The 27,471-nt window shown below is 43.2% G+C and overlaps 1 protein-coding gene across 2 annotated transcripts in view; it reads left to right on the top strand.

Annotated features, from left to right (window-relative positions):
- Window positions 1–2,696: 2,696 nt before the first annotated feature.
- SIM2 (SIM bHLH transcription factor 2) overlaps window positions 2,697–27,471 on the top strand; it is a 59,537-nt gene continuing 34,762 nt past the window's right edge. The window contains exons 1-5 of one of the 2 annotated variants that reach the window (XM_056510577.1): window positions 2,697–3,951; window positions 4,080–4,332; window positions 11,706–11,788; window positions 14,408–14,497; window positions 21,188–21,296. In XM_056510577.1, the coding sequence (XP_056366552.1) occupies window positions 4,158–4,332; window positions 11,706–11,788; window positions 14,408–14,497; window positions 21,188–21,296 (457 nt within the window). In that variant the 5' untranslated portion in view covers window positions 2,697–3,951; window positions 4,080–4,157. Of the gene's footprint in view, window positions 4,333–11,705; window positions 11,789–14,407; window positions 14,498–21,187; window positions 21,297–27,471 lie in introns of both variants that reach the window. The other variant, XM_056510502.1, reaches the window with a different exon arrangement.

Genomic DNA, 27,471 nt, shown 5'->3' with positions numbered 1-27,471 from the left:
TTTCCTCTCTGTTTTCCGTCTCCGGTTGAAAACCCTGGGAAGGAATTAAAAAGGAAAAAAAAAAAAGAAAAAAAAAAAAAAAAAAGGAAAACGTCGGAAATGTTCCTCTGCAACACAGCTCACCTGAGGAGGAAACTCTCTCCCTCTATCTCCCAGCCCGGAAAGGGTTTTCCCCTCCAAGCAAAGGGAAAATGTTGTTAAATAATAGCGGGGTTTGTGCGTGCCCGGTGTAGGATTCCACAACAAGGTATCCGTGAAAACATGATCTGAATATTTAAATAATAAATTGTTTTACTTATTCTCCTAATTTATTTTCGTCCCGACGAGGAGTTTCTTATGAAAAGGGTCGCGGGGAAATCAGGGACTCACCGAGCTGCACATCGCGAATCCACCTCGACAGATTTGGGCCAGCCTTGCAGCACCGTGATTTTTGTTTTTCTGTCGGGATTCTGTTGAAAACATTGGCAAACCTGCCCTTTCTCCAAACCACCGCAATTTTTTGGACGCACAACTCGCTCCCCTCACGCTTTCCTTTGCCACCCCGTCGTTTGTCTCTATATTTTGTTTACAGGACACAGAAATGTCCCATATAAATTCCTTCTCGGGGTTAGCGATCGCTAATCGGACCCGTTAGGACCTGCCTTAATATACAGCTAATTTTCCGCATAACTAAATATATCTATATATAAATAAAATATTTTCCTCTGATATATATAGATATATATTTTTACCTCTGCTCGTACGTCCAGTTTCGGCGGCGGGCGGAGGTTGCATTGAATTTTGAGAATTTCCCCGAAAAACTGAAGTTTCTTTTCGACGGCTGTTTTTGGGCTTTTTGGGGGGGTTTGGGGTTTTTTTGTTTGTTTTTGTTTGGTTGGGGTTTTTTCCCCTAAATTAATTTACGTTTGTTTTCGTCGGCAAAAAGTCCCAGCCGGAACACGCTTCGGTAAAATTAAAAATAAAAACACAGCAGCGGGTTAAAACTGGCGTCGCCAATGTGCCCAGGAGAGATGTCCCCATAGAGAGGGGCACGGGGCTGCTGCTTCACCCCGATTTGGGGGAAAAAAGGGCAAAACGGGAAGGAGAAACACATCGCACATTTAGGTTTTCGCTCAGCTTTCCTTGACCTGCGAGCCGGCTCCAGCCCAAATCCCACCCATTCCCTGTTTGCCTTCCGTGCAGCAGCCGCTGTGCCCAGGAGCCGCGGCCAGGGACGGGTCCCTGAGCCAGGAGGGGAAGGATTTGGGACCTGGATGGATCCTGGAGCCCTCAGGGCTGCGCTCGCCCGCTGCTCGCCCATCCCCAGCTGGAGGTGCCGCCGTGTTCGCACTCGCCACCCCGCGGGCTGCGGTGGCCCGGGCAGGTTAAAGAGCGTGGCCTTTCCCTCGCCATGGCCGGCCCGGGCTCTGGCTGCTCTAATGGGATAATTGCAGAGGGCCGGGCGAGCTAAAGCAAACACACTCGCCCGCCCGCCAGGCCTCCCGCGGGGATTAATATTAAGGACCAGTGTATTGTGTGTCCCATCCCCCTCGGGTGTGCAGCCGGGCTCTGCTGCTCCCTCTTTTCTCTCAGTTCATCCCTTTAATCCCCACTCGTGTCCGGGGCGGATCGTGGCTCGGCAGGACCGGGGCTGTGTCCCCGTGTGAGTGGGACAGGGACACACCGCGCCTTTGTGTCCCCAAAACCCGCTCAAGGGCTCCCGTCGGGTTAAACCTGGCTCAGTGCTGCCCGGGCTGGGCTTAATTCCCTGAGTCGGGACAAGACGAGGGACTGAGACGTGGCTTGTGTGACAAACTCTGCGGCACAGCCCCATGGGCTCTGCCGGGGACGGGTCCCGGCACAGCCTGGGCACTCCGGGGTTTGCTCCATCTCGCTCCGGCAGCTCCGGGGTTAAACCCCGCTCAGCCTTGGCCCGGCGGGGCTGATGGGCAGCGGCTGCCGGCGGAGCTCAACCCCCTCCTCCTCGTGTACCAGGGGCTGTGTGCGAATATATTTGTATTTACTCGTGTAATGTGTGTGATTATATTTATATATACACGTGTAATATTTGTATTAATATATTTATATATGTGTGTGCAATATGTGTATGAATATATTTATATATGTGTGTGTAATATGTATGTGAATATATTTGTATTTACACGTGTAGTATGTGTATGAATATATATATACGTGTAGTATGTGTGTGAATATATTTATATATACACGGGTAATATGTGTATGAATATATATATACGTGTAGTATGTGTGTGAATATATTTATATATACACGTGCAATATGTAAAATGTGAGTTTTGCACACGGTATAAATGTGTGCTGTGCCTACCTGCGTGCCTGTCCAGGTACGCTTTACCCAGCCCCAGAGCAGCGGGGGAAAGTCTGCGGTGACTTCCCGGCGGTGTCGCAGGGCTGGGGAAGGGGCCCCACGCGTGTCACACCCACCTCCCTGTGCCCCCCCTCCCAGGGCCCCCTCGGGGTCACGGAGAAGGGCAGCGAGGGACAAGGGGCTCGGCCGGGAGAGGGTTGGGGTTGCCCCAAGCAGCGCCCCCGCCCCCGGCTCCCCCCGTCCCCCCCAAGCGCTAATTGCGGCTCGGCGCTGGCTCCTCTGGATTTGGGTCCCCTGGATTTGGAGGGCGCTGCGCGGGAGGACACGTCACGGATACATTATCCCCTCCCCTCTTGAGGCTCTCCTGGCTTTCTGCAGCCTCTGCTAAAGAATTAACTGAGAGGTCCGCTTCAGAGCTCCTTCTACCCTCCGGAAAAAAAAAAAAAAAAAAAAAAAAAAAAAAAAAAAAAACCAAAATAAAAAAGGCGAGGAAAGAAAAGAAAAGGAAAGGAGGAAAAAAAAAAAAAAAAAAAAAAAAGCGGAGACATCGGTGCTTTCAGACGAGGAGCGTGGCTGCTGTGATTTCCGAGAGGAGGGGAGCTTTACCTTCGATCCTTGCCGAATTGCGGGAGGTGAATGTAGCAAACCCTCCCCTTGCCTTTGAAAGGCATGTCTCTGCCAAAGAGCTACCGCTCCGCTCTTGAAATACGTGACAAATAAAAAAGAAACCAAAAAAAAAAAAAAAAAAAAAAAAGGAGAGAGAAAGAGAGAGAAACGATTTCTATCTTTCGAATTCTTTTTCTTTAAAAGGACGAAAAAAAAAAAAACCAAAATACCAAACCAATAAATAAAAGCAACAAAATCAATGCCGCGCCTCTGCCAGCGCTCGGACTTGTTTGGAAAGAGACAACGCTGAAGTGGCACTGGTCCCGAGGAAAACGGATCCTTTAATTTGACTCCGCATGAGAAGCGCACTCGGAGCGGGCGCAGCGGCCGCAGCGGCAGCAGCAGCCCCGCAGCCCCCGCAGCCCCCGCGGGGCTCGGAGCCCCCCGGGCCCGCCCGGAGCCGAGAGGGAAGGCAGAGCTGCTGAATTCGGAGCGCTCCAGCCGCCGCACTCACCGCCTTTGACTTTGCTTCAGCGGGGAGCTCGTCGTGCATCCCGGGCTCCGGGACCAGCTCATTTTGCACTTCGTTCAACCAGCAGCGAGGTCGTTCGCTTTCCCTTTTTTTTTTTTTTTTTTTTTCCTCCTTGAGAGAAAAAATGTCCAAAAATGGTTCAGCCTGCTTAGCCAGATGATTTCTTGCATGGACGCTCTATTTTCTTTCTTTCCTTTTTATTTTTTTTTTTTTTTTAATTATTATTTTTTGGACGGAGAAGGATTGAGTAGAAGAAATCGTTCAGTGAAGGGAACCCAGCAGTTTGCTCCCCGTTGAAGAGATCGAGATCCGACTCCCAGCTGCACGCAGAAGGTTTCCGTGGGTCTTTCAGTCTGGGTTTCGAAGCCCTCGCTGCTGCAGGGTCAGAGCAGAACTGCCTCCTCCGAGCGGCTTTCCTGTGCTGGTTGTAGCTCAGAGATCGCCTCCCCCCTCCTCGCACCATTTCTGTTGGTGTTGTTTTAGTTTGGTTGGTTTAGCTTTATTTTTCCCTCCCCTTTTTGTCTTTTTTTTTTCCCCTTCCTTTATTATTATTATTAATTATTTGATTTGATTTGGGTAAATTCCCTTCCTTAAACGAAAATACAAACTCTGCAGTGGAAATCCATGCCCCCCTGCCATTCGGAAGAATCGGGTCTAATATGCCAGTGACATCCCCGCCTTGCAGCAGTCGCGATGAAGGAAAAATCCAAGAACGCGGCAAAGACTAGACGGGAAAAAGAAAATGGAGAATTCTACGAACTGGCCAAACTCCTACCCTTGCCCTCGGCCATCACCTCGCAGCTGGACAAGGCGTCCATCATCCGCCTCACCACCAGCTACCTGAAAATGCGAGCAGTCTTCCCCGAAGGTAAAAGCAGCGCCGGGGCTCCGGGATCTGCACGGGAGGGACGGGGAGAGAGGGGAGGGGGTGCTGGGCTGGGCACGAACCCCTCGGAGCCCTGGCAGGAGGGAGGGAATGCCTGGAAAGGTCTCGGGACGGGTCTCAGCGAGCGGGGATTGAAGGAAAAGCGGGCTGGAAACGAGCCCTGGAAGGGGAGGCAGCGCTGCGCTGCCCCAAGCCCGGCTGCAGTGGGAGGCAGAGCCGGGTTCATTCCGCCTTTCTCCTCCTCCTCCTCCTCCTCCTCGGCTGCTCCTCCAGCCCCTCGGCTCGGGGGGACCCCGATGGGAGCGGGGCTCGGTTCGTGATCCCGCCCGGCTCCGGGATGGCCCCTCGGCACGGAGGGGGGGAAAATGCTGTGTGCTTGTTATTATTATTTAGTTTGGGTCGGAGTTTTCTGCAGCTAGAGCAGCAGGCTGGGATGGAAGGCGAGGCGGCTCCGCAGCGAGGCCCCGCGGCTCCTCCTGGGGCCGGGGAGAGAAGGGAGGGAAGGTCCGAGCCCAGCCTGGCCGCGACCCCGCTGTGGCTCTTCTGGGGACACCCAGCACGAGGCCCGGCACCGATACCTCCTTCCCGCATGGTTTGGGGGGAATCAGCCCCCCGGGAGCCTCACAATTTCCCCCCGAGCGCCCTTGGGGCCTCCCGGGGCGAGGGGAGGCTGCGGGCCGGTAGCCGCGGGATGAAGCGCTGGGCAGAGCCTGCGGGGGGATAAATAAAGCCCAGCTACCCCGCTTTGTCATTTGTTTGTGCCTCTCCGGACTAGGAGCAGGGTGAAGGAATTAGCGAATTCCGCTGGGGAAGGTCCGCTCTCCGGCGCGGTTTCTAAGGAGCTTTATTAAAAGGCTAAAAAGAAAAACACAACCAAAAATAAAATAGAGGGCGGGCGAAAAAAAAAAAAACAAAAAAACAAAAAAACAAAAAAAACAAAAAAAAAAAAAAAAAAAAAAAAAACAACAAACCAAACCCTCCCAACCCGAGCCAAGCTTACCATTTAATTCAGAAATTTCGGGAGCACGGAGCAGCCGTGCTATGGGAAGCCGGGGGCTCCTTTAGTGTGCGCTCCCGAGCCGGCGGAGGGAGCGGAGCCTGGCGCTGCTCCGCCGCGTTTCCCAGCCATTATTCCCCAGCGGGAAATTTCCCGATGAGAAATAGAACGTCGTGATTTCGAGGGTGGGGTGGGGGGGGGGGATGAGTCTCCTGCCGTGCCTGGCGAACGTGTCCCCGAACGCCTTTGATTTAGGAGGGAGGGAAAGCGGCACGTTTCGAGATGCTGCTGGATGCGTCCCGGCTTTTCCAGCCCTGCTGATCCTCAAGAGCATCAAGACGGCCCCGAGAGCAGGTTTATACCCACAGCTCGGGTGTGTTTTATGTGTCTGTCTTCCCTAAACAGGCCGGGCGTGCGCTTCCGCACACTCTGCTTATTAAGGGCAACGTTTAAATGCATACAGCGAATTCCTGATCTTTCATCGTCTTAAGTACGGCTGGAAATACATTTAAAACCAAAGCTTTGCATCCAGGGATGACAGGCCGGGGGAATTACCTCCTCCGGTCCCCGAGCCCTGCGTTTAGTGCCTGGGAGGGTGGAGGGGAAAGGGGGGAGCCGGACAGAGGCGGCTGCGGGCAGAGCCGGCTGCAGACGGATTTTTTTTTTTATTTTAGGGGGGGTTTCTCCCACGCAGTCCCGCATCACCCAAACTTCCCTCTCCCTCGCGATTTGCCCGTGGAAGGAGAGGAGGAGGGTCCCCATCCCTCTGTCCTTCTGTCCGTCCTCCCTCCCCCTTCCTCGTAGTCGGCTACTGGTTTCCAGTTGGCTTCACTGGGAATGGTTTCCCAGCTTAAATCCTGGGCCATGGCGAGGGTTGGACCCGATGGGTGCGGGGCACCCCCGTCCGAGATCCTGGGCCCTGAAATAAAGGTGGGCACGTACCAACCCCCCTGAGCACCCCGGGCTGCCCCAGCCGTCACTCTAAAGGGGTGGCAGGGTGGGGGGACAGGTCTGGGACGCCACCAGACGCGTGCTAGGCCCGGACTAAGTGCGGCCAGCACGGCCAGGAACGCGGTTCAGCTGCAGACCTGGCTTCCAGCTCTGTCTAGACTGGAGGGGAAAAGAGACAGAGAGAGAGAGAGGGCTGTGTTTTTAAAACCCTCGGCCCTCAGAGAGCTGACACGTAGGTTAGGAGAAGTTAGAGACCCTCAGCGAGGTGACTGATCCCGACAGGGCTTGGCACAGGTCTCCTGCTCAGCCCGGCCAGGTTTTTCCCGAAGATGGACCCAACCCGCTCAGACTCCAAGAAACGAGAGTGAAAAGGGATTTCTACCCCAGCTCCTTTCGCCCTCGCAGCGCAAACCCTGCAAGGGACAAGTTCGTGCTCCGAAATCCCAAATTGTGCCCTGCGGTATCGCTGCGACCTTGAGATTCAGGAGTTAAAGTCCGGACACAGCAGCCTCCAGCCTCCCCCGCGCTCCCGCTCTCTAGCACCGTCTTCTCTCGTGTTTTCGGTTTTTTTTTCTTGTTGTTGTTGCCACAGCTTTGTCACTGTAGAACAAAAATATACCACGAGTCGTCTTCTGTCTCCGCTGTCAGTATTTTTTATTTTTTATATTTTTATTTTGGGAAGCAGCAAATGAAAGAAAGAGAGGCGAGAATGAATCGCATTGAAAAACCGCGATTCTCTGCCCCCCGGTTATGGCAGACTGGTAAAATCGTCCCCCTCTCCCTCCCCCATCCCCGAGAAGTGTCCAAAACCGATTATAAAATTGGGCATTTAGGGTTGTTTAAACCGGACGGGAGCGAACTAATTAATATGTGCCCCAAAATATGATGTGCGCAATACAAAATAATCTGAATAAAGTGACGGAGCGGTAGATCTCAGACCTTCCTTATTCCGAGAGGCAAACAATAGAAATTACTAGGAATATTCACAGTCTTCCGTGCCCATTTAAACCTGGCCACGAATGTATATTTTAAGAAAATCAAGGCGAATCGCAGCTATTTCATCCGATTGTCACACGCGCTCGGAAAAGGTTCGTTAATGAATTAAACAAATAAATAAAGCGCGAGGCGTGAGTAATCCCTTTTGGAAAGCCAGCCCCTATTGTACTAACCACTAATAGTGACATTAAAGGTCTTACTAAAACAAAAGTGCTTTTTTTAGGGTTTTCCTGGGGCCGTTCCCAGGCGGCGGGAGCCGGTGCGGGGTCGGGGCGGGGACGAGCGGCGGGGTCGCTCCGGCCGGAGGGAGGGAGGGAGGGAGGGAGGGAAGGAGGGAAGGAGGGAGAGAGGAAGGGCGGGGGTCACTGCCGTGGGTCTGCCCGTGACCTCCCCGTCTGTAGGACGCTCGCTTTGGGGCCGCTTAACACGATCTGGTGGGTTGGGCTCGGAGGGGAGAGCCGGGTTTGTGCGGGTGTCCTTGGGGGCAGGTTTGGTAGAGTATTTTCCCCCACTTTTAATTTTTTTTTTTTTTTTTCTGTGAGTTCACCCTTTTAAAAAATTTTTAGATTTTATTTTTTTTATAAAATAAAAGCCTTGATGTTTACGCCCGTCCTCCCCACCGCCCAGCCCTCGGCCGCGCTCCCGACGCTGAGCCCGCAGAGAGGAGCGGGCGCTCCCGCACATCCCTGCCCAGCCCTGCTTCTGCCCAAAACCCCCCTGACCTTCCCAAAACCCCCCTGACCTGGGTTTTCCCCCCTCTCAGAGGTTCCCCTGGCCTGGCTCGGGTGTTCCCCGCTGGCTCCGGACCCATCGCGGCCCCGGGATCCAGCGGTGCCGTCGGGGCTGGGATCCCTCGGGGACTCTCCCGACCGAGGGAGGCAAAACCGCGCTGGGGAAAACCCAAAAACCAGGATTGGCGGCGAATCCCCCGGATTTGTCCTTGTCCCCATGTCCCGTGTGAAGGGTGGGGGGGACAGCCCAGCAGACACAAAGGAAACACTCCCAAGTTACAGGGCAACCCGATACTGAACGTAATACACGGCTGAGTAATTCTTTTAGCAGAATCCCAAGCTGAAAAGCTACCGGGCTTTCAAATGTGTGTGCGGACGAACTTCTGTATGCCGAGAGCGAAGGTGGGAGTTGTTCCCAAATATTTCTAGATCTTATTACAGTTTCGCTCACCCCGCTTCCCCCCTGGAAACTGGAAAATGTACAAATGGTCCAAAGTGAGTGCTGAGGTACTTCGGAAAGCAGCCAGAGGTGTCAAAAGACGGAGGGGGCGGAGGGGGATTTTGGCCGTGTTTGCCGCAGGGAGCGGGACGCGTTTGTACAAAAATCCCGCAGTGTTTCAACGGCAGAAGCAGCGCGAATTTTGGGATGTTTGTAAAAAAAACCTCTCTGATTCCGGGCCGGAGCTGTCGCAGCCGGAGCTGCCTCCCGGTGCCCGGAGGGGTCCGGCGGGCACAGGGGCCGCTGCTTTGCCGTGCCAGTCACCCCGGTCCTGCCCCGGGCCCGGGGGGGACAGACACCGCTCCAAACACCAGGAAAAGCAGGAGAAAGGCTCATGTCGCCCGTGTTTGCGGCGGCAGGGCGCCAGAAAAGCGAAGGTTGAGCCTGGGACTGAGCCGCGGGCGGCTCCGGGCCGTGCCCCAGCCCAGCCCCGGCTTTCCAAGCTCTCCGCTGCCCGAATCCCCCCAAGGTCACTGGATCTGGATGATCCCTGACCCTCCAGCACGGAAAAAGAGCCTCGCTCAGAGCCAGGCCACCCCCACGGGTGTTCCCAGCATTTGCGGGGGTGATGCTCCAGCTAGCAGGGAATTCGCGCTCGGGGCCAGGTAATTCCTGCTGCGAGGGGACATGTGAAAATGTTCCCATCCAAATGTTCCCATCCAAATATTCCCTTCCAAATATTCCCTTCCAAACCACCCGCCCGCTGGCAAAGCTCGGGTGGGACCCCGGCAGCATCCCCAGGCAGGGCTCGTTCCCATCGCAGCAAACTCCCATCCCGAAGGAGCGGGGCAGGAAAGGCTCGCTGTGTATCGGCAGCGATTTTGGCCTCGCTCCAGGCCAAAATTTGTGTTTTATTTACTGGCCGGGCAGGAGCAGCCCGGCCGAGCCTATGGCATCCATACGTTTACAGGAACGCGTTTGCAAATCTCTCCGGAGGAGAAGTTAATGGGCGTTAGTCCTTTATTCGAATGTAAGGTTTTATTCGTTTCGTTTTCACCTTTAAATCGATCTGCTGGCGGATTAAATGATAAAATCACCGGCTTTAAAATAAGCTCAGACGAATGCCAGGCTGATCCACCGAACGTGTTTACGTCTGATGCGCGCTCGCCATTGCGACTCCAATTTAAAACTCCAAAAGGAGCAAATCTGAGCAAGCGACATCTTTTTTATTCCGGGCTAGGAAAGAACCTCAAAACTCGTGCAGATTTTGGGATGCTGTCAAAGGACAGGACGGATCGAATTGTCTCGCACGGGTGGGGCAGAGGCGCGGGTTGTTCTTGAAGAGTTTCGTGAGAGCTCAAGGAATAAATCTGCCTCGTCTTTCCGAATGGAAGAGCACAGGGCAGTTTTTACACCGCTGTGTGTGACTCTCTTTGTAGGTTTTCAGTCTCATATTTCGAAATTTGCAATTAGTGAATCGAAATAAGGGCAAACCCCGCGGCACAGGGACAGACTCTGGAGTTTGCATTTGTGGCCGTCTCGGGAAAGAAACTGCAGGATGACTCCGCCGTTGCCAAACTTTTTTTTTCTCCCAAGAAACTAAAAAGCATTTCAGGAGAAATTACATTTTTTTGCCGTGTTTCTGGACGTTTGGGAGCCTTTTCCAAACCGTGACTTGGGAAACGGCGGAGAAAGAAGCGAATTTTCGTTTGACTCGTCCGAGCAGATTTCCCAGTGCTTCTTTCAGAGCAGGGAAGGTGTCCGTCCCGTTCCCGCTGTGAATTCCAGGGATTTGGAGAGACACGGAGAGGCGGACACGGGGTGGGGATGCAGACCCCTCTTTTTGGGTGCTGCTACTTCCTTGGGGCCGAGAAAAATGAGGGGACAGGGCCAGTCGAGGTCCCCGGTGTCCCCTGCCTGGCTCCTTACGCTTTCCCGGAGGGAGCGGGACACGGAGCAAAGCACCGGGAAGGGAATCAAAACCCGGGGGCCTCCTCCCATCCCTCCAGTGGGATCCTGCCCATCCCAAGGGATGCCCCAAAAGCGGAGAGAAATCCCCCCGTCACTCCCAGACCGTGTTTAAGTGGGCAAAGCACAAATGGATCCGTGAAAGCGTCAGGGGGGGAATGGGAATCACGGAACTGGAGCTCAGGGCAGGAATTTCTGCCAGTTTTCCCTCCCGTTCCGGAGCCGAGAGTAAAGGAGATTTCTTTGGAAGCACCTGGGCTGCGAGAGGGCACCGGGGGAAAACGGGTTTCATAGCGGGGCATCCACGAGCCGGGCCGATCGTGGAATTCCACAATCCCACCGGCTCCGGGCTCTGAGGCCTCCCCAAAGCCCAGGGTTCTCTTTTCTCTCCAAAACTGAGGCACCAAAGGGATGCAGACCCTTCTTTTCCCCTCCATCCCTCGCGGGCAGTGTCCCCTCGTCCCCCAGGTGCCCCCAGGTGCCACCAGGTGCCACCAGCAGTGCCCGGCCCTTGGCTGGCACGGGGCGGTCTCGGCTCCACCGGGAGCTGCTGAAAGGCTCCTTTTCACCGGGGAATGGAAAAACAAACAAACAAACAAACAAACCAACAAACAAACAAACAAACCAGCAAACCAATCAATCAGAGCACAAACCCCAGCCCAGCCGCCCCTCCTCGCCCCAAATCAGCTCCATCAGAAACTTTGCACTGTCCCCGAGGCGGGGTCGGGCTGTGGGGTCGGGTTATGGAGTAGGACTATAGGGTCGGGTTATGGGGTCGGGCTGTGGGGTCGGGCTGTAGGGTCGGGCTGTAGGGTCGGGCTTGGGGTCGGGCTGTGGGGTCGGGCTGTAGGGTCGGGCTTGGGGTCGGTGCCGTCCATGCGCAGGTGAAATTCGGGCAGTTTATCTCCAATCGAGCTCCGGCTCTCTTTAACCCCCTCATCCTCCTCCTTGGCCACCTCAGGGGGACAGGGACAGGGACAAGGACGGGACAGGGACAGGGCTCGATACAAGGACGGGACAGACCCGGGGTGATGGGAGCGGCTGCGGCCGCGTCCCCGGGGGATTTTCGGGGAGAGGGAAAGCGCATCCGCGGGGATGCTCTGGTCCGCAAAATGAACAATTCCCTCCCGAAGGCTGTGTGGAGAATGGACTCAGCTTTTCCCAGCTCCAGGAGAAGAGGGAGCACGAGCAGAGCAGGGGGACAGCAGGGGCTCCGATTTCTGCTCCAACCAAATCCTGGTTTTTTTTTTTTTGTTTTTTTTTTTTTTTTTAGGTCTGGGCGACGCCTGGGGACAACCGAGCAGGGTCGGGCCGCTGGATAACGTGGCCATGGAGCTCGGATCCCACTTGCTCCAGGTAGGGCACGCCTTCCTCCTCCTCCTCTTCATCACCATCATCTTCCCCACACCACGACCCATCCTTCTCCTTTCTCCTTCTCCCTTCTCCTTCTCCTTCTCCTTCTCCTTCTCCTTCTCCTTCTCCTTCTCCTTCTCCTTCTCCTTCTCCTTCTCCTTCTCCTTCTCCTTCTCCTTCTCCTTCTCCTTCTCCTTCTCCTTCTCCTTCTCCTTCTCCTTCTCCTTCTCCTCCTTCTCCTTCTCCTTCTCCTCACCCCCGCACCACGACAGGAGCCTGGCTGAAGCCTTCATCTCATTCCCTCTCTGGGCTGGGAGAGCAGAAAACCAGAGACACCAACCACTTATATTCCAATTATTTCATTTTTTCCCCCTTTGATAATGGCAGAAGCGAGAGGAGCTCTGAGCGTCCCCCAGCCCTAAAAACTTGAGTCAGACGTGCCGGGGGTGTCCCCAGGGAGCCCTCGGGACTCGGGAGGGGAGAACACCTGGATTGCATCTCCCGGGGACTTTAGCACCTGGAAATTCTGCTGTTCACTATCCCAGTGATCTGCTCTGGAATTCCTCTGAATCCTGAGTTTAGGCAGGCGTAGCCAGGGCGAGCGTGCCGAGAAAAATTGCGTTTAACTAATGGGGGTTTTTTAAATTTTTTTTTTTTTTTTTTTTTTTTTTTTTTTTTTTTTTTTTTTTTTTTTTTAATACGTGAACTTCACGTTTCCTCCCCCTCTTTTAAAGAGCCCGTAAACCGGAATCATTGACCGGGCGGGTTTATTGTGGGAGGTGAATTCTGGCCACAGAGCTGGGGCTGTTCTCACTGCCTCGCTCGGCCGGGGCTAAAAACCCCATTAAAAAAAAAAAAAAATTAAAAAAGAAAAATCATGCTTTTAATCAGAAAATCTCTGTCGCCGGCCCCGACCTTTGCAATGACGAGTTATTTATTTGTTACCAAAGAGCATCAGCCGCTCTCCTGCCGGGAAAAATGAGATTTTTGGGCGGCACTGACATCATCCAGGCAATGGCAGAGCTCAAAATTATCTCCTGCATGATAATTTAATGTATATATTAAAATACAGTCCCAGTTGTATAAATTGTTGTTACTCCTCCTCCTGGCTGTTTCCCGTTTTGTCTGGCGTTAATTGAATGTCAGGCAAATAATTGGATTTAATTTACACCAAATTAATTGAATTTGCACCAAATTAAATGCTGACCACCTGTAACTGTCATTTTACAGCTCAGTTATTTCTGAGTGATGAATGCTGAAGGTTTTAATAAACCCACATTTACTGCAAACTTTTTTTTTTTTTTCTCCCACGTGAATTTTCACCCTCAATGTGCATTCCTGGACATGAAATTTTGGGGTGTGCTGCAGTAACAGCAGCGTTGACCCAAGTTTATTAATGATACAGGGTAAAGCAACTGCAAGACAACAGTGTTTAAAGCAAAGCTGTGGCTAAAACTGCAATAAATTATTTCCCATTATAATATTTCTACAAAATTTAATTTATGCTTTAAAAAAATGGCAAGGAGTAATCTGATTTCAATTATGCTGTAGAGTCATTAGTAGGCCAGAGAATAATTTGGAATATTTTCTTATTGGGGTGGCACTGGAGGTGCATGAAGTAGACAGAATTTTATTGCTTCTCTTCCAGTTCAGTGACTTTAAATGGATTAAAACAGGTGGTTGTTTCACCCATGTACTGTAAAAATTACTTTTCCTCTTCCAAATATATTTTCCAGTGTGAATATTCACTGATATTCACATGCCATGTGTTGATTTCTATGCTGGGAAAGATAATGCAAACTTTCTGCTATCAGCTGCTTTTGAAAAAAATGCCTGAAATTGGGCCCTGAAAAATCAAGGGTCCCCCAAATTGAGAGGTTTTGTGTCCAAATCATGGCCAGTTTTGGCTGAGCTTTGCCACATTATTTATTTTTTCTCATATAAATAATATCTGACTAAATCAAACTTCAGTTTTTGCTCACAGAAGCGATATTGGCCTCCCAGCCAACATCCTGTCAAGGAGAATTTGTAGGATTGGATCTCAAGTTTGTGTTGGTTAGAGGTTTACAGACTGCAAGGACAAAACTTTATCACACTCAAAGAGAGATATTTGTGCTTGTTAAGTTTTGGATGTTTTTTCTGCTTTTTTTTTTTTTTTTTTTTTTTTTTTTTTTTGGGAAGTTCACATTGTTCCAGAGCAGAGATCTCTCTTGTTCAGAAATATATTATTGAAAATGCAGCCAAATTTAAACATTGCTGGTGGTGCCATTAAATAAATTGTAAGTAGCAGTGAACTGGGTCTGCCAATTAAAAAATGGCTCATGTAGGACATGACTTCCCCCTGAGCACCACAGAGTTCAGGGTTTGGGCTGAATACTAAAAAAAATCCTGAATAAACAGCTGAAAGTGGAGCAGCAAAGCTGCATCTGCAGGGGAACGAGGTGGATTTTACATCCCTGAGTTTAAAGGAATAAAATCAGATAAAAATCCCTATTCCTTCAATTTTGCTGTTTGCTGCTGTTGAAGTCAGAAATCATCCCCCAAAATGTACTTTTTTGATCCACTGTAAATGCTCTGAACAGATTTCCTGCTGCTCACCCTGTGCATTTCTCTTGGTTTCAGACTTTGGATGGCTTTGTGTTCGTGGTGGCGTCCGATGGCAAAATCATGTACATTTCTGAGACAGCATCAGTGCACCTTGGCCTGTCCCAGGTATGGGGTGGGCCCTGACATCTCCACCAGAAATAAAATAAAACTGCTAAACACAAATTTGGACCCTCACACTGGTGCTTTGCCTTTTATTTTTTTTTTTTAAGGCTGTTTGAAGCTTTTTTTTTTTTTTTCTCCCTGAAACCAGCTTTGGTAAAATACTCAAATTTCCTTTCCTTGCCACCACATCACCCAGATTTTATATCTGTTCTTGTTCATTGTATTTTACTCCCCATTACCTTTCAGAAGGGCCATAAATAATATGATATTGCAAATTGCAGATGGAGGCAGGGCCTGAAAGCCAAGTGTGGTAAGGCAATAGGGCTGAAATAAAACTCAGAATTTGAGTCTGGGAGTCTTAGATTGTGTCAGATATTGAGGCTGCCCATGAAAGGGAGAGGAAATCTGATGTGGAACAGGAGTTTTATGGTAAATGTGCTGGAGGAGGAGAAAAAAAATAAAATAAATAAAAAATAAAAATAAAAAAAAAGAGGAAAAGGGGGGCAGATTTATGAGTGCTCACATGGAATTCAGGGTAGTTTTTCCTGAGTTTTTCCAGCTCAGTGGTCTTTTCAGTAAAGCATTTTATATGGTTGTGATAGAACTCATAAAACTCAGTTTACTACTGTTCTGCACCAGAAGTATGAGGGGGTTTTATGTTTTTTTTTTTTTTCTCTTAGGTGGACATTTCTAATTTTTTTTTTCTGCCTTCTTGGGATAGGCACAAGGGCAAAGAGCCTGAATTTATTGTAGAAAGCAACTTTCCATTCCTTTGTCTGTAACTGGAATTCACTGGTAGCACCTGACCTAAAGTTTGCCAAAGTCCCATAAAAAAATTCCTCATTAATTTCAGCAGGACCTGGATGAGATTTGCAAGAAACTGAAGTGTTCAGTTGTGTTTCAAAGCTTTATAAATAAATAAATTAATTTAAATAAGGACCAAACAGCACATGGGATGAAGGAGAATATTCTGAAAATATCTAGTTAATTTATCCTGTGGCTGTTTCAATAAACAGAGAGGGGGGATTTAATGGTGGAGTTTATTTGTGTATTTTAATTCTTGTAGCAATCAATATTTTTAATTGAAAAAAAAAAAATTGTGGAGTTCTTTGGATGTGTGTTTATAGCAGTGATATTAGAATTAGTGAATGTGAGAGAGAATAGAACTCAAGGGGTAGAGAAAACAAGGATATAAACCCAAAAAAAAAATTCTAACTCCTGTTTCTCTACTATTTTTAGAAAAAAAATCATTTTGGGAATAAACAGCCACCATAAATACTTTTTTTATTTTTATTTTTTTAAACCTGCTGATTTTAAAAATATGAGCAGGAAACATTCTTGGTTCAGTTTGTTCAGTTCACTCTGTCAGGCACAGTTTACTTGTTTCATACCATTTAATTCAGGTTCAAATTCCTTTAAACCTTGATTTTCTTGAAAATAAACTTCCTTACAGAAGTTCCCTATTTTCCACTCATTTTTCAACCTGGGTTTCTCTCACCCTGAATTTTTGCAGGGATCCAGGATGTTACCTGCTGAAATCCATCCATTTAATCCTGAGCATTCCCACCCATCCACCCTGGAGAACAAACTCCCTCTCCTGTGGTTTTTGCTCTCTGATTTTCCAAGTTTTGCCCAAAAATTTTTATTTTGGAGGAATATCAAACCACAAGATCTTGCAGGGCTCAGTGTTATCCTTTTTTTTTTTTTTTTTTTGAGAAATTAAAGAATTATTTGATAAATGGGACACTAAACAGACTTTGGCACATGTAGGAAGAGGGGACTGGCAGTGTCACACAAATTTCAATTTTAATCCTATTTTAATTTTAATCCTATTTTAATTTTAATGCTATTTTAATTTTAATCCTCCTGCTCATCTGCACTGACTGAATTCCACATGCATGGAAATAAATATCTGCAAATTCTTAGTGCAAGAGGTGCTGAGGAAAATCAGAATGTTTGGTCAAGTTGCTTTTTGGAGGAAGCTTAATCAGCAAAATCCCAAAACTGCCACTTCAGCAGAGTGAATAACTGAGCTTGAAACTTGTGGGATTTGAAATTTAAGAGACTCCCAAAATTCAAAAAATTCACAGTGCACAGGGGTTTATTTATAAACAAGACCCTCAGTTAACAACTCATCCTGATTTGTCACCAACCTGTTCTTGCCCTGCCCCAGTATTCTATTTTTGGAGGGATAATTCTATTTTTGAAGGGATAATTCTATTTTTGAAGGGATAATTTTATTTTTGGAGGGATAATTTTGTTTTGCACTGATATTGGGCAGCTCCCACTCCCCAGGATATGAATCCCTCCAACCCTGGGAAATTCCTGGCAGCTCCCAGGGCCTCCAAAGGATTTCTTGTTCCCACTCCTCTGGAAATCCCTGGGATTTCTGCCACTGACATCAACAAGGATGGGATTGGGCAGGAGGAGCAAATTCCCCCAGCCATAATTCCACATTTTATTTCCAACCAGTGCCCTGACAGAGCTGCAGCCAATACAAGCTGAGAGCAGAGTGGTGGTGATGGCAAAAAAAAAACCTTTAGAGTGGCCACAGAAAGGATTTTAATAAAATAATTTGACAATTAATTAACCCACACATCAATTCCCAGTTCCAGTGCCATTTGTTTAAAGATATATATATATAAACTAAATAGAAAGGCCATTTAAAAATAATTTTGCAGATTATATTTGGATGCCTGCTAGAGTGGCCTTTATCTTCTGAATTCATTTCAGCAGGAAGAAATTGGAGCTGGAGAAAAAGCTGGGCTGCCTAAACCAGTCACAAACTTAAAACCAGCACTAAGGATTGGTTTTAAACACGATTTTGTGACAGAAACCAAGGTTCTGAAAAATCCACATCTTCATTTGTGGCCCTGCCACTTCATTTGTGGCTTTGGAGTTTGATTTGCTCCCAGCTGGAGCAGGAAAAATTGTCAATTTTATTTCTCCTCCTCCTCCTCCTCCCAGCTGGTCCCAGCCCAGGGATGAACTGACTTGGACTGGATGGAACAGCCAATTTCTTGCCTCTTTTTTTCCATGGATAACAAACAGCTTCAAATTCCACAAATATTCCAAAGGCAGAAAAAGGAGAGGAAAATCCTCCTGTGAAACAATGGGGAAAGACAATTTTTTATTTAATTTGGAGGTTTGGAGTTTATTCCAGCAGTTTTTTGGATCCATGAGGGAGACAAGATTATCTTTGACTTTTGATAAATCTTGAAATATTTAACTACAAATATCTGAACTTTTCCAGGAGTTTATTTTGCTTTCATCCAATGAGTCTATGAGAGGCAAAAAAATGGAATTATTTCCTCTGGAATCCATCTGCTTAGTCCTGTGTGATTATTGAAAATCATTCATTGGCTGGAAAAAAAAATAATCTCTGAGTTCCTCATAAACCCCCTGTTAGCAGGAAATGCTGATATTTGGTATTTACAGCTATTCAAAGCTGCTTCAAGGAAGCTGCTTTAATAACCTGAGGCATGGGGTTTTAGCTTGATGAATTGAACTGTATAATTTAAATATTTTTAAAGCTTTCAGGGTTTCTCTGTGGGCTCTAAAAGAGCCTGAATGTTCCTGCCTGGTGGGGGGTGAGATTCCAAATTATGGATCCATATTTTGGTTATTGACTCTGGCTGAGCCTCCATCTCTTTGCTGGTGGTTTTATGTTTTAAAGTCAATTTTTCAAATCAGTTTTGGGCTCAGTGTTGTGCCTTTACCTCCTGCTGATTTTCCTGGGGTTGCAACTAAACCTACCAGAATAAAAATCTTTTCTGCTTTTATAACCAGGAAAAGCAATCATTGTTTCAGGAAGAATTTTAGGCTTGAATTTTAGACATAAACCCCGAGACAAAAATGAAATTTTGGATACAACTGTGACCTTTGACCCTTTGAATCCTGTTGAGAAATGTGCATTTGCATGAGGAATCATTTTAAAATAGGTGATGAGTTTGGGAAAAGCAGGAGACATCCCTGAGTGACACTTTTAAAGAGAAAACATCAACTACAATTGATGAGGTTGGTCAGAGTGATTTGGGTTTTTTGATATCAGAAAGTCTCTGAATTGAAAGGAGAGATCATCTGAGATTTTTTAATTTTTTTTTTTTTTTTTTTTTTGGAAGGTAAATTCTCTGCTAAAAATGCTTTTATTCCAAGGGCAAAACATTAATGGGAAAAAAATAAATCACTCTTATCCAAAGATAAAATAATGAGAAGAAGGTTTGAACACTGAATTTTGTCCTGCTCTGGAAATGAAATGTCCATCAGCAGAAGAATGTTTAGATTTTTTTTTAATGTAGGTGATCAGGATATTTCTAAAGACACCTGTGGACATTTGCAGGATGTTTCTCCCCTTGTAATTATAAATAAACAGAAGCATTTCCAGGCATGAATTTTGTGTTTTCCTTCCTCTCTGACAAAAAAAAAAAATTGGGATGTGGGATGTTCCTGGAGCAAATCCCCACCTGGCCTGAAAAGGAGCAGCCAGTCCTTTTTTCTTTCTTTCTTTCTTTCTTTCTTTCTTTCTTTCTTTCTTTCTTTCTTTCTTTCTTTCTTTCTTTCTTTCTTTCTTTCTTTCTTTCTTTCTTTCTTTCTTTCTTTCTTTCTTTCTTTCTTTCTTTCTTTCTTTCTTTCTTTCTTTCTTTCTTTCTTTCTTTCTTTCTTCCTTCCTTCCTTCCTTCCTTCCTTCCTTCCTTCCTTCCTTCCTTCCTTCTTTCCTTTCCTTTCCTTTCTCCTTTCCTTTCCTTTCCTTTCCTTTCCTTTCCTTTCCTTTCCTTTCCTTTCCTTTCCTTTCCTTTCCTTTCCTTTCCTTTCCTTTCCTTTCCTTTCCTTTCCTTTCCTTTCCTTTCCTTTCCTTTCCTTTCCTTTCCTTTCCTTTCCTTTCCTTTCCTTTCCTTTCCTTTCCTTTCCTTTCCTTTCCTTTCCTTTCCTTTCCTTTCCTTTCCTTTCCTTTCCTTTCCTTTCCTTTCCTTTCCTTTCCTTTCCTTTCCTTTCCTTTCCTTTCCTTTCCTTAACTTTCCTTTCCTTTCCTTCCCTTTCCTTTCCCTTTCCCTTTCCCTTTCCTTTCCCTTTCCCTTTCCCTTTCCTTTCCTTTTTTTTCTCTTCCCCTCTCTCTCTTTCATTCTTTCTCTCTTCTCCATCTTTCCTTATTTTTTTCCACTTCATTTCCTAACTCAGTGAATTTTCAGCCTGGTTACAATATCAGATCACTGTTGATTTTATTTTTTTTTTTTTTTTTTTAGGGAGGGGCTGCTGGAAAGGAGCAGGGGAGGAATAGATGGTTAGGGAGGAAAAAAAAAAAAAAAACAAAAAGGAGTTTGCACAGCCCTGGGAAGGGACATTCCATGAATAATGCAGAAAATGGAAGGATGAGGAACATTTTCAGGGAGAAAAAAAGAAAAAAAGGTTGCTTTGTTGGGGCAGACAACTTCATTTATTCCAAAGAAAAGGCGATCACACTCTCTTAGCTGGCTCTGAAGGGTTTAAAAAACAAAAAAAAACAAAACAAAAAAAAAAAAAGAAAATCACTCCAGCCCCTGATCTGGGGCCCATCAGGAGCCTTGGGCAGCCTGACACTGCAAACACAGCAATGGCAATTTCCCTGACATGGAAATATTTTTAAATTGTTTTTTTTTTAATTTTTTACAAATTTAAAGCAAAGAGACACCAGCTGGGATTAATTTCTGTGCTAAAAGCAAATGATCCCACAGCTCTTCCCAGATAAACTCCTCACTCTGTGCAGCTTCCTGTGCCTCATCTACAGTGACAAGGACATTTAGGATGGAAATAAGGAAAATTATTTTCAATTTTGGGCTGTTTATGTGTGTTTAGTATCAAATTCTGTGTGGCAGAGGAAATTAGTGGCTAAAAACCTCAAAGCAGCAGCATCTCCTTTGGATTCCCAGATTTGGAGGAGATAAAAATAATTATGTTCTGTTAAGGGATTATTTATATTTATGTATAAATTATATATATAAATATGTTTATATTATTTATATTATTATTTATATTATTATTTATATTTATATTTATATTTATATTTATATTTATATTTATATTTATATTTATATTTGTATTTATAGTTATTGTTATTGTTATTGTTATTGTTATTGTTATTGTTACAGTTTAGTTATAGTTATAGCTATATTATTTCTATTATATTTATATTTATATTTATATTTATATTTATATTTATATTTATATTTATATTTATATTTATAGTTTAGTTATGGTTATAGTTATATTATTTCTATTTTATTTCTATTTCTATTTCTATTTCTATTTCTATTTCTATAATTTCTATTTAATTTCTATTTAATTTCTATATTTCTATTTCTATTTATAGTTTAGTTATGGTTATATTATTTCTATTATATTTCTATTTCTATTTCCATTTCCATTTCCATTTCCATTTCCATTTCCATTTCCATTTCCATTTCCATTTCCATTTCCATTTCCATTTCCATTTCTATTTCTATTTCTATTTAATTTATATTTAATTTCTATATTTCTATTTCTATTTCTATTATTTATATTTATATTTATATTTATATTTATATTTATATTTATATTTATATTTATATTTATATTTATATTTATATCCAGCCCTGCAGCTTTCTGGGGACTTTTCTCAGGGTGTTTGAGGGCAGAAAATCACCCCTTTTATTCCATGTTTTTTGGGTTTTTTTTCCCCAGGTGGAGCTCACTGGAAACAGCATTTATGAGTACATCCATCCCTCTGACCACGATGAGATGACTGCAGTCCTCACTGCCCACCAGCCTCTTCACCCTCACCTCCTGCAAGGTATTTGGATTAAAACAATGGCAAAAAATTAAAATAAATAAAAAATCTGGGATTGAAACACTGGGAAAATGTTATAAAAAAATCCGGGATTAAAACATTGTGAAAAAGTTAAAAAATCTGGGATTAAAACACTGAAAAAAGGTTAAAAATCTGAGATTAAAACACTTGGAAAAAGTTATAAAAAAATCCGGGATTAAAACATTGTGAAAAAGTTAAAAAATCTGGGATTAAAACACTGAAAAAAGGTTAAAAATCTGAGATTAAAACACTTGGAAAAAGTTATAAAAAAATCTGGGATTAAAACATTGTGAAAATATTAAAAAAATATGGGATTAAAACACTGAAAAAAGGTCAAAAATCTGGGATTAAAACACTATGAAAAAGTTTAAAAATCTGGGATTAAAACACTTGCAAAAAGTTATAAAAAAATCTGGGATTAAAACATTGTGAAAAAGTTAAAAAATCTGGGATTAAAACACTATGAAAAAGTTTAAAAATCTGGGATTAAAACACTTGCAAAAAGTTATAAAAAAATCCGGGATTAAAACATTGTGAAAATATTAAAAAAATCTGGGATTAAAACACTGAAAAAAGGTTAAAAATCTGGGTTTAAAACACTGGGAAAAAGTTATAAAAATATGGGATTAAAACACTGAAAAAAGATTAAAAATCTGGGATTAAAATACTGTAAAAAGTTAAAAAATTTGGGATTAAAACATTGTGAAAAAGTTAAAAATAAATCTGGGATTAAACCACTGTGAAAAAAATTTTTAAATATCTGGGATTAAAACACTGGGAAAAATTATAAAAAATCTGGGATTAAAACACTGGGAAAAAGTAAAAAAAAAATAATCTGGGATTAAGACACTGTGAAACAGTTTTTAAAAGTCTGAGATTAAAACACTTGGAAAAAATTATAAAAAATCTGGGATTAAAACATTGTGAAAAAGTTAAAAAATCTGGGATTAAAACACTATAAAAAATATAAAAATCTGGGAATAAAACATTGTGAAAAAGTTATAAAAAATATGGGATTAAAACATTGTGAAAATATTAAAAAAAATCTGGGATTAAAACATTGTGAAAAAGTTAAAAAAATCTGGCATTAAAACACTGTTAAAAAGTTTAAAAGATCTGGGATTAAAACACTATAAAAAGTTAAAAAATAAATCTAGGATTAAGACATTGTGAAAAAGTTATAAAAAATATGGGATTAAACCACTGTGAAAAAATTTAAAAATATCTGGGGTTAAGACACTGTGAAAAAGTAAAAAAAAAAAAAAAAAAAAGTGGGATTAAAACACTGGGAAAGAATTATTTTAAAAATCTGGGATTAAAACACTGGGGAAAAGTTTAAAAATCTGGGATTAAAACATTGTGAAAAAGTTAAAAAATCTGGGATTAAAACACTGTAAAACATTTAAAAATCTGGGGTTAAAGCACTGTAAAAAAGTTTTAAAAATAAATCTGGGATTAAGACACCGGGAAAAAGTTAAAAAAATAAAAATTTGGGATTAAAACACTGAAAAAAAAAAAATCTGGGATTAAAACACTTTGAAAAAAGTTTAAAAATCTGGGATTAAAACACTATGAAAAAGTTAAAAAATCTGAGATTAAAACACTGTAAAAAGTTTAAAAATCTGGGTTTAAAACACTGGGGAAAAGCTGTAAAAAATCTGGGATTAAAACATTGTGAAAAAGTTTAAAATAAATCTGGGATTAAACCTCTGTGAAAAAATTTTTAAAATATCTGGGATTAAAACACCGGGAAAAATTATAAAAAATCTGGGATTAAAACACTGGGAAAAAGTAAAAAAAAAAAAAATCTGAGATTAAGGCACTGTGAAAAAGTTAAAAAAATAAATCTGGGACTAAAAGACTGTGAAAAAGTTAAAAAAAGAAAAATCTGGGATTAAAACACTGGGAAAAATTATAAAAAGTATGGGATTAAAACACTGTGAAAAAGTTAAAAAATCTGGGATTAAACCACTGTGAAAAAAGTTAAAGAAAGAAATCTGGGAATAAAACACTGTGAAAAAATTATAAAAATCTGGGAATAAAACACTGTGAAAAGGTTATAAAAAGAAATCTGGGATTAAGATAAAATACCGTGAAAAAGTAAAAAAAAAAAATCTGAGATTAAGGCACTGTGAAAAAGTTAAAAAAAAATAAATCTGGGACTAAAACACTGTGAAAAAGTTAAAAAAACAAAAAATCTGGGATTAAAACACTGTGAAAAAAAATTTAAAAATATCTGGGATTAAAACACTGTGAAAAAAAAATTTAAAATCTGGGATTAAACCACTGTGAAAAAATGAAAAAAAAATCTGAGATTAAAATACTGTGAAATAGTAAAAAATAATAATCTGGGATTAAGACACTGTGAAACAGTTTTAAAAAGTCTGAGATTAAAACACTGTGAAAAAGTTAAAAAAACCCAAAAAAACTCAGATTAAAACACTGTAATAAAAATAAAAATAAAAATAAAAATAAAAATAAAAATAAAAATAAAAATAAAAATAAAAATAAAAATAAAAATAAAAATAAAAATAAAAATAACCAACTCAATCCCAGGGTGAAATACAACCAATCCCAACCCAAGGCATTCCATGAATCCATAAATTCATATTTATTTTATTTATGTTTGAAGCTCAGATAGGAGCTCAAAATTGCCATCCAGGATTTGGAGTTGTGTTCTGTACTGTAAATTCAATAATGCTTTTTATGCCATCAAGATTTAAACAGGTTTTTACTTTTAGCCCAGTGGCTTTTTCATCTCTTTTATTTTGTCATCACTGCTGAGGCTGCAGAAATCTTCTGGTGGCCTGGTTGTGCATAAACTCAGCTGCATGGTGTGAGTGGGAAAAGAATTTTTAAAAAATCAGGTAATTGGGAAATTGAAAGGGTTTTTTTTAAATATTTTAAAACTGTTAAATTCAAAGCTTGGACAAAAAAAAAAAAAAGAAAAAAACAAATTTGATATTCTCTGCTGTAGGAAGAGCTGAAATGGGTTTGGGAAAGGAGTTGGGTTTAGAAAATCTCATTTAAAAAGGACTTTTTGAGGGAAATCCTGTCTTGCTGTCACCCACAGAAATACTGACCAGCCTTTGTGTGTGAAGTTGTCACCTCAGTGCTGCAATTACTGTGTCAGTGACAAAAATATTCTCATTTCTTGAGCTGGTGTTTCCTCAGGGGCAATTCTTTAAACTTTCAAAGATCAGACCCAGTCTGGCTCCATCACAATGGAGCTCCCACTTGTATTTCAGAATTGATTTATCACAATTGATTTATTGATTCAAGCTGACAGCTTTTGTCAGTCTTTTCCAAGCACAGCTCCTAAAAAACATGAGGAATTTTTATTTTTAATTTTTCCCCCAGTTTTGGAGCCTGTGGTTGGTTCTGGCCTCTGTGATCTCATCAGAGCAGAACTGTGTTTTTTCTAAATTATTCCAAATGCTGGAAATGGAAGAATTATCTAAGACTCCTTCTCTCCTCCTTCTCCTCCTTCTTCTCCTTCTCCTCCTTCTTCTCCTTCTCCTCCTTCTTCTCCTCCTTTTTCTCCTTCTCCTCCTTCTCCTCCTTCTCCTTCTCTTTCTTCTTCTCCTCCCTCTCCTTCTCCTCCTTCTCCTCCTTCTCCTTCTCCTCCTCCTTCTCCTTCGCTGTCTTCTTCACCACCCTCTCCTTCTCCTCCTTATTCTTCCTTCTCCTTCTCCTTCTCCTTCTCCTTCTCCTTCCTTCCTTCTCCTTCTCCTTCTCATTTTACTTCTCCTTCTCCTTCTCCTTCTCCTTCTCCTTCTCCTTCTCCTTCTCCTTCTCCTTCTCCTCCTTCTCCTCCTTCTCCTCCTTCTCTTCTCTTCTCTTCTCTTCTCTTCTCTTCTCTTCTCTTCTCTTCTCTTCTCTTCTCTTCTCTTCTCTTCTCTTCTCTTCTCTTCTCTTCTCTTCTCTTCTCTTCTCTTCTCTTCTCTTCTCTTCTCTTCTCTTCTCTTCTCTCTTCTCTTCTCTTCTCTTCTCTTCTCTTCTCTTCTCTTCTCTTCTCTTCTCTTCTCTTCTCTTCTCTTCTCTTCTCTTCTCTTCTCTTCTCTTCTCTTCTCTTCTCTTCTCTTCTCTTCTCTTCTCTTCTCTTCTCTTCTCTTCTCTTCTCTTCTCTTCTCTTCCTCTCTCCTCCCTCTCCCTCTTCCTCCCCAAACAGGTTGTCTTGAAAAAAACCCTCCCTTGCTGTCTTGGAAACCAAATTATTTTTCTCCAACGCCTCTATATGATCATTTCATACTTTATCCATTCCTCTATCAAAATTTTTTGAAAATATTGAAATTTTTAAAAAACAGCATTTCCCCCTTTTTCCAACTCACTGATAAGCAGAGGAGACACCCCTGATGTAAAAGATTTAAGGGTGATTTTGATGGTGGGACTGGATAATCTTTAAATAATTTTTAAATAATCTTTCAGCCTTAATAATTCTGTGAAACCCAAGAGTTTTCATGCACTTTTGCTGATAACCAGAATTAGTAGTGAGATATTTTTATGCTTAATGTCTTGGCAATGGCAACAGCCCCCTGTTTTTTTTAACATTTAAATATTTTTAAAATTCATTATTGAAGATTTTTACAATATTAAAACCAGGTGCAACTTATTTGGATTAATTTCTATCTCAAAATCAAATATTCCCACAGCTCTTCCCAGAAAATTCCTCATTTTTTGCAGCTTTCTTTGCCTCATCCTATATCCATAATAAAATTTAGGATAAGAATAAGGAAAATTACCTTTAATTTTGGTCCATTTATGTGTTTTGTATGAAATTTTGTGTGGCAGAGGAAATTAACTGCTAAAAACCTCAAAGCAGCAGCATCTCCTTTGGATTCCCAGACCTGGAGGAGATAAATAAAGGAAATTCTGCTCATTTGAGGAGTTATTTTATTTTATCTCAGCTCTGAGTCTCTTCTCCATCCAAAGCATGGAGTGGGTGTATTAAAATATCCAGAATCTACAAAATATTTCTAAAATTAGCAGAATGAACAAATACTTATTTACTGTTGCCAGAAATTCCCTTTCCTGTAGTGTTTTATACATTAAAATCATGAGGTATAACCTGAAACTACCTGGCCTGCAATAACCAAATTAAGTTTTTTGTTTAATCCAGTGAAGATTTAAAAACTATCAAATAAATGACAGGAATGAAGCAACTTCTGTCTGTATCTGAGTAGATATTTTCAATATTTCCATAAAACATGGAGTTCTATAAATAGCTTAAAGGGCAGTGAAGTGAAAGTGGATTGATTAAAAAAAAAAAAAAAAAAAAAAAAAAAAGAGAAAACCAGACTATTTTAAAGAACATTTTTTGCTATTTCAGTTTGATTTTCTCTCTTTTAATCTTTTAAAACACGCCTCAATCATCAGGTCACTGGGTGGAATCAAAAATTTCCTTTTATAACTTTATTATTTTATAGATTTCTCCAGTCTGGGGCATTGCTTAGGCATAAAATCAATATTGCACTGCAGACAAAGACTTTTGTATCTCAAATTTCCAGCTTGGCTCACAGAACTTGCCTTGCTCAAGATGTTTTCCTCAGCTAAAAGTCAGATATTTAAATCCATTTTTAGCCCTGCACTTGTAGCTGGACAAGAACTGTTTTGAGAGGAAAAAAAATCACAAATGTCAACAATGTCTGTGCTTTGTGATATTCTGTTACTGGGATTAAATAACCCAGAGCACAGATTATTTTTGACCTCTGGTTTTACAGTTTATGTGAATTTGGGTGCTGTCTATTTATTTCTCATGGAAATGCAAATTATTATTTACATAAAATCAGAAAGTCTGTGAATTTCTTTACACTCTCCTCACTGTCACATTGTTTTTCTTCAGACAAATCACTCTGATATTAAAAAAAACAACCCCATATTGTTTATAAAGCATAAAGGTCTGGTTTTCCTCTGGAATCCAGTGGGAAGAAGGTTCCTTGGTGTCCCAAATGTCAGTTTTTATCTGGGTAGGAAAGGCTTGGCTCCTCCCCTGGCTGGAGCATCTCCCATGGGATGATGGAATTTTATCAGTCATGCCCTGGGACTCAGTGGCCATGAACAGGAGATATCTCCTGGAGGGAGGATGGGCTGTGGGAAGATAAAGATGATTGCCCAGCTGGTTTAAAGATGGCCCATGAGCAGATAATGTGTGCCAGGA

The sequence above is a fragment of the Oenanthe melanoleuca genome, chromosome 1 (genome assembly GCF_029582105.1).
Source record: "Oenanthe melanoleuca isolate GR-GAL-2019-014 chromosome 1, OMel1.0, whole genome shotgun sequence".
In the NCBI taxonomy this organism is placed as follows: domain Eukaryota; kingdom Metazoa; phylum Chordata; class Aves; order Passeriformes; family Muscicapidae; genus Oenanthe; species Oenanthe melanoleuca.
This window is presented reverse-complemented; position numbering and strand designations above follow the sequence as displayed.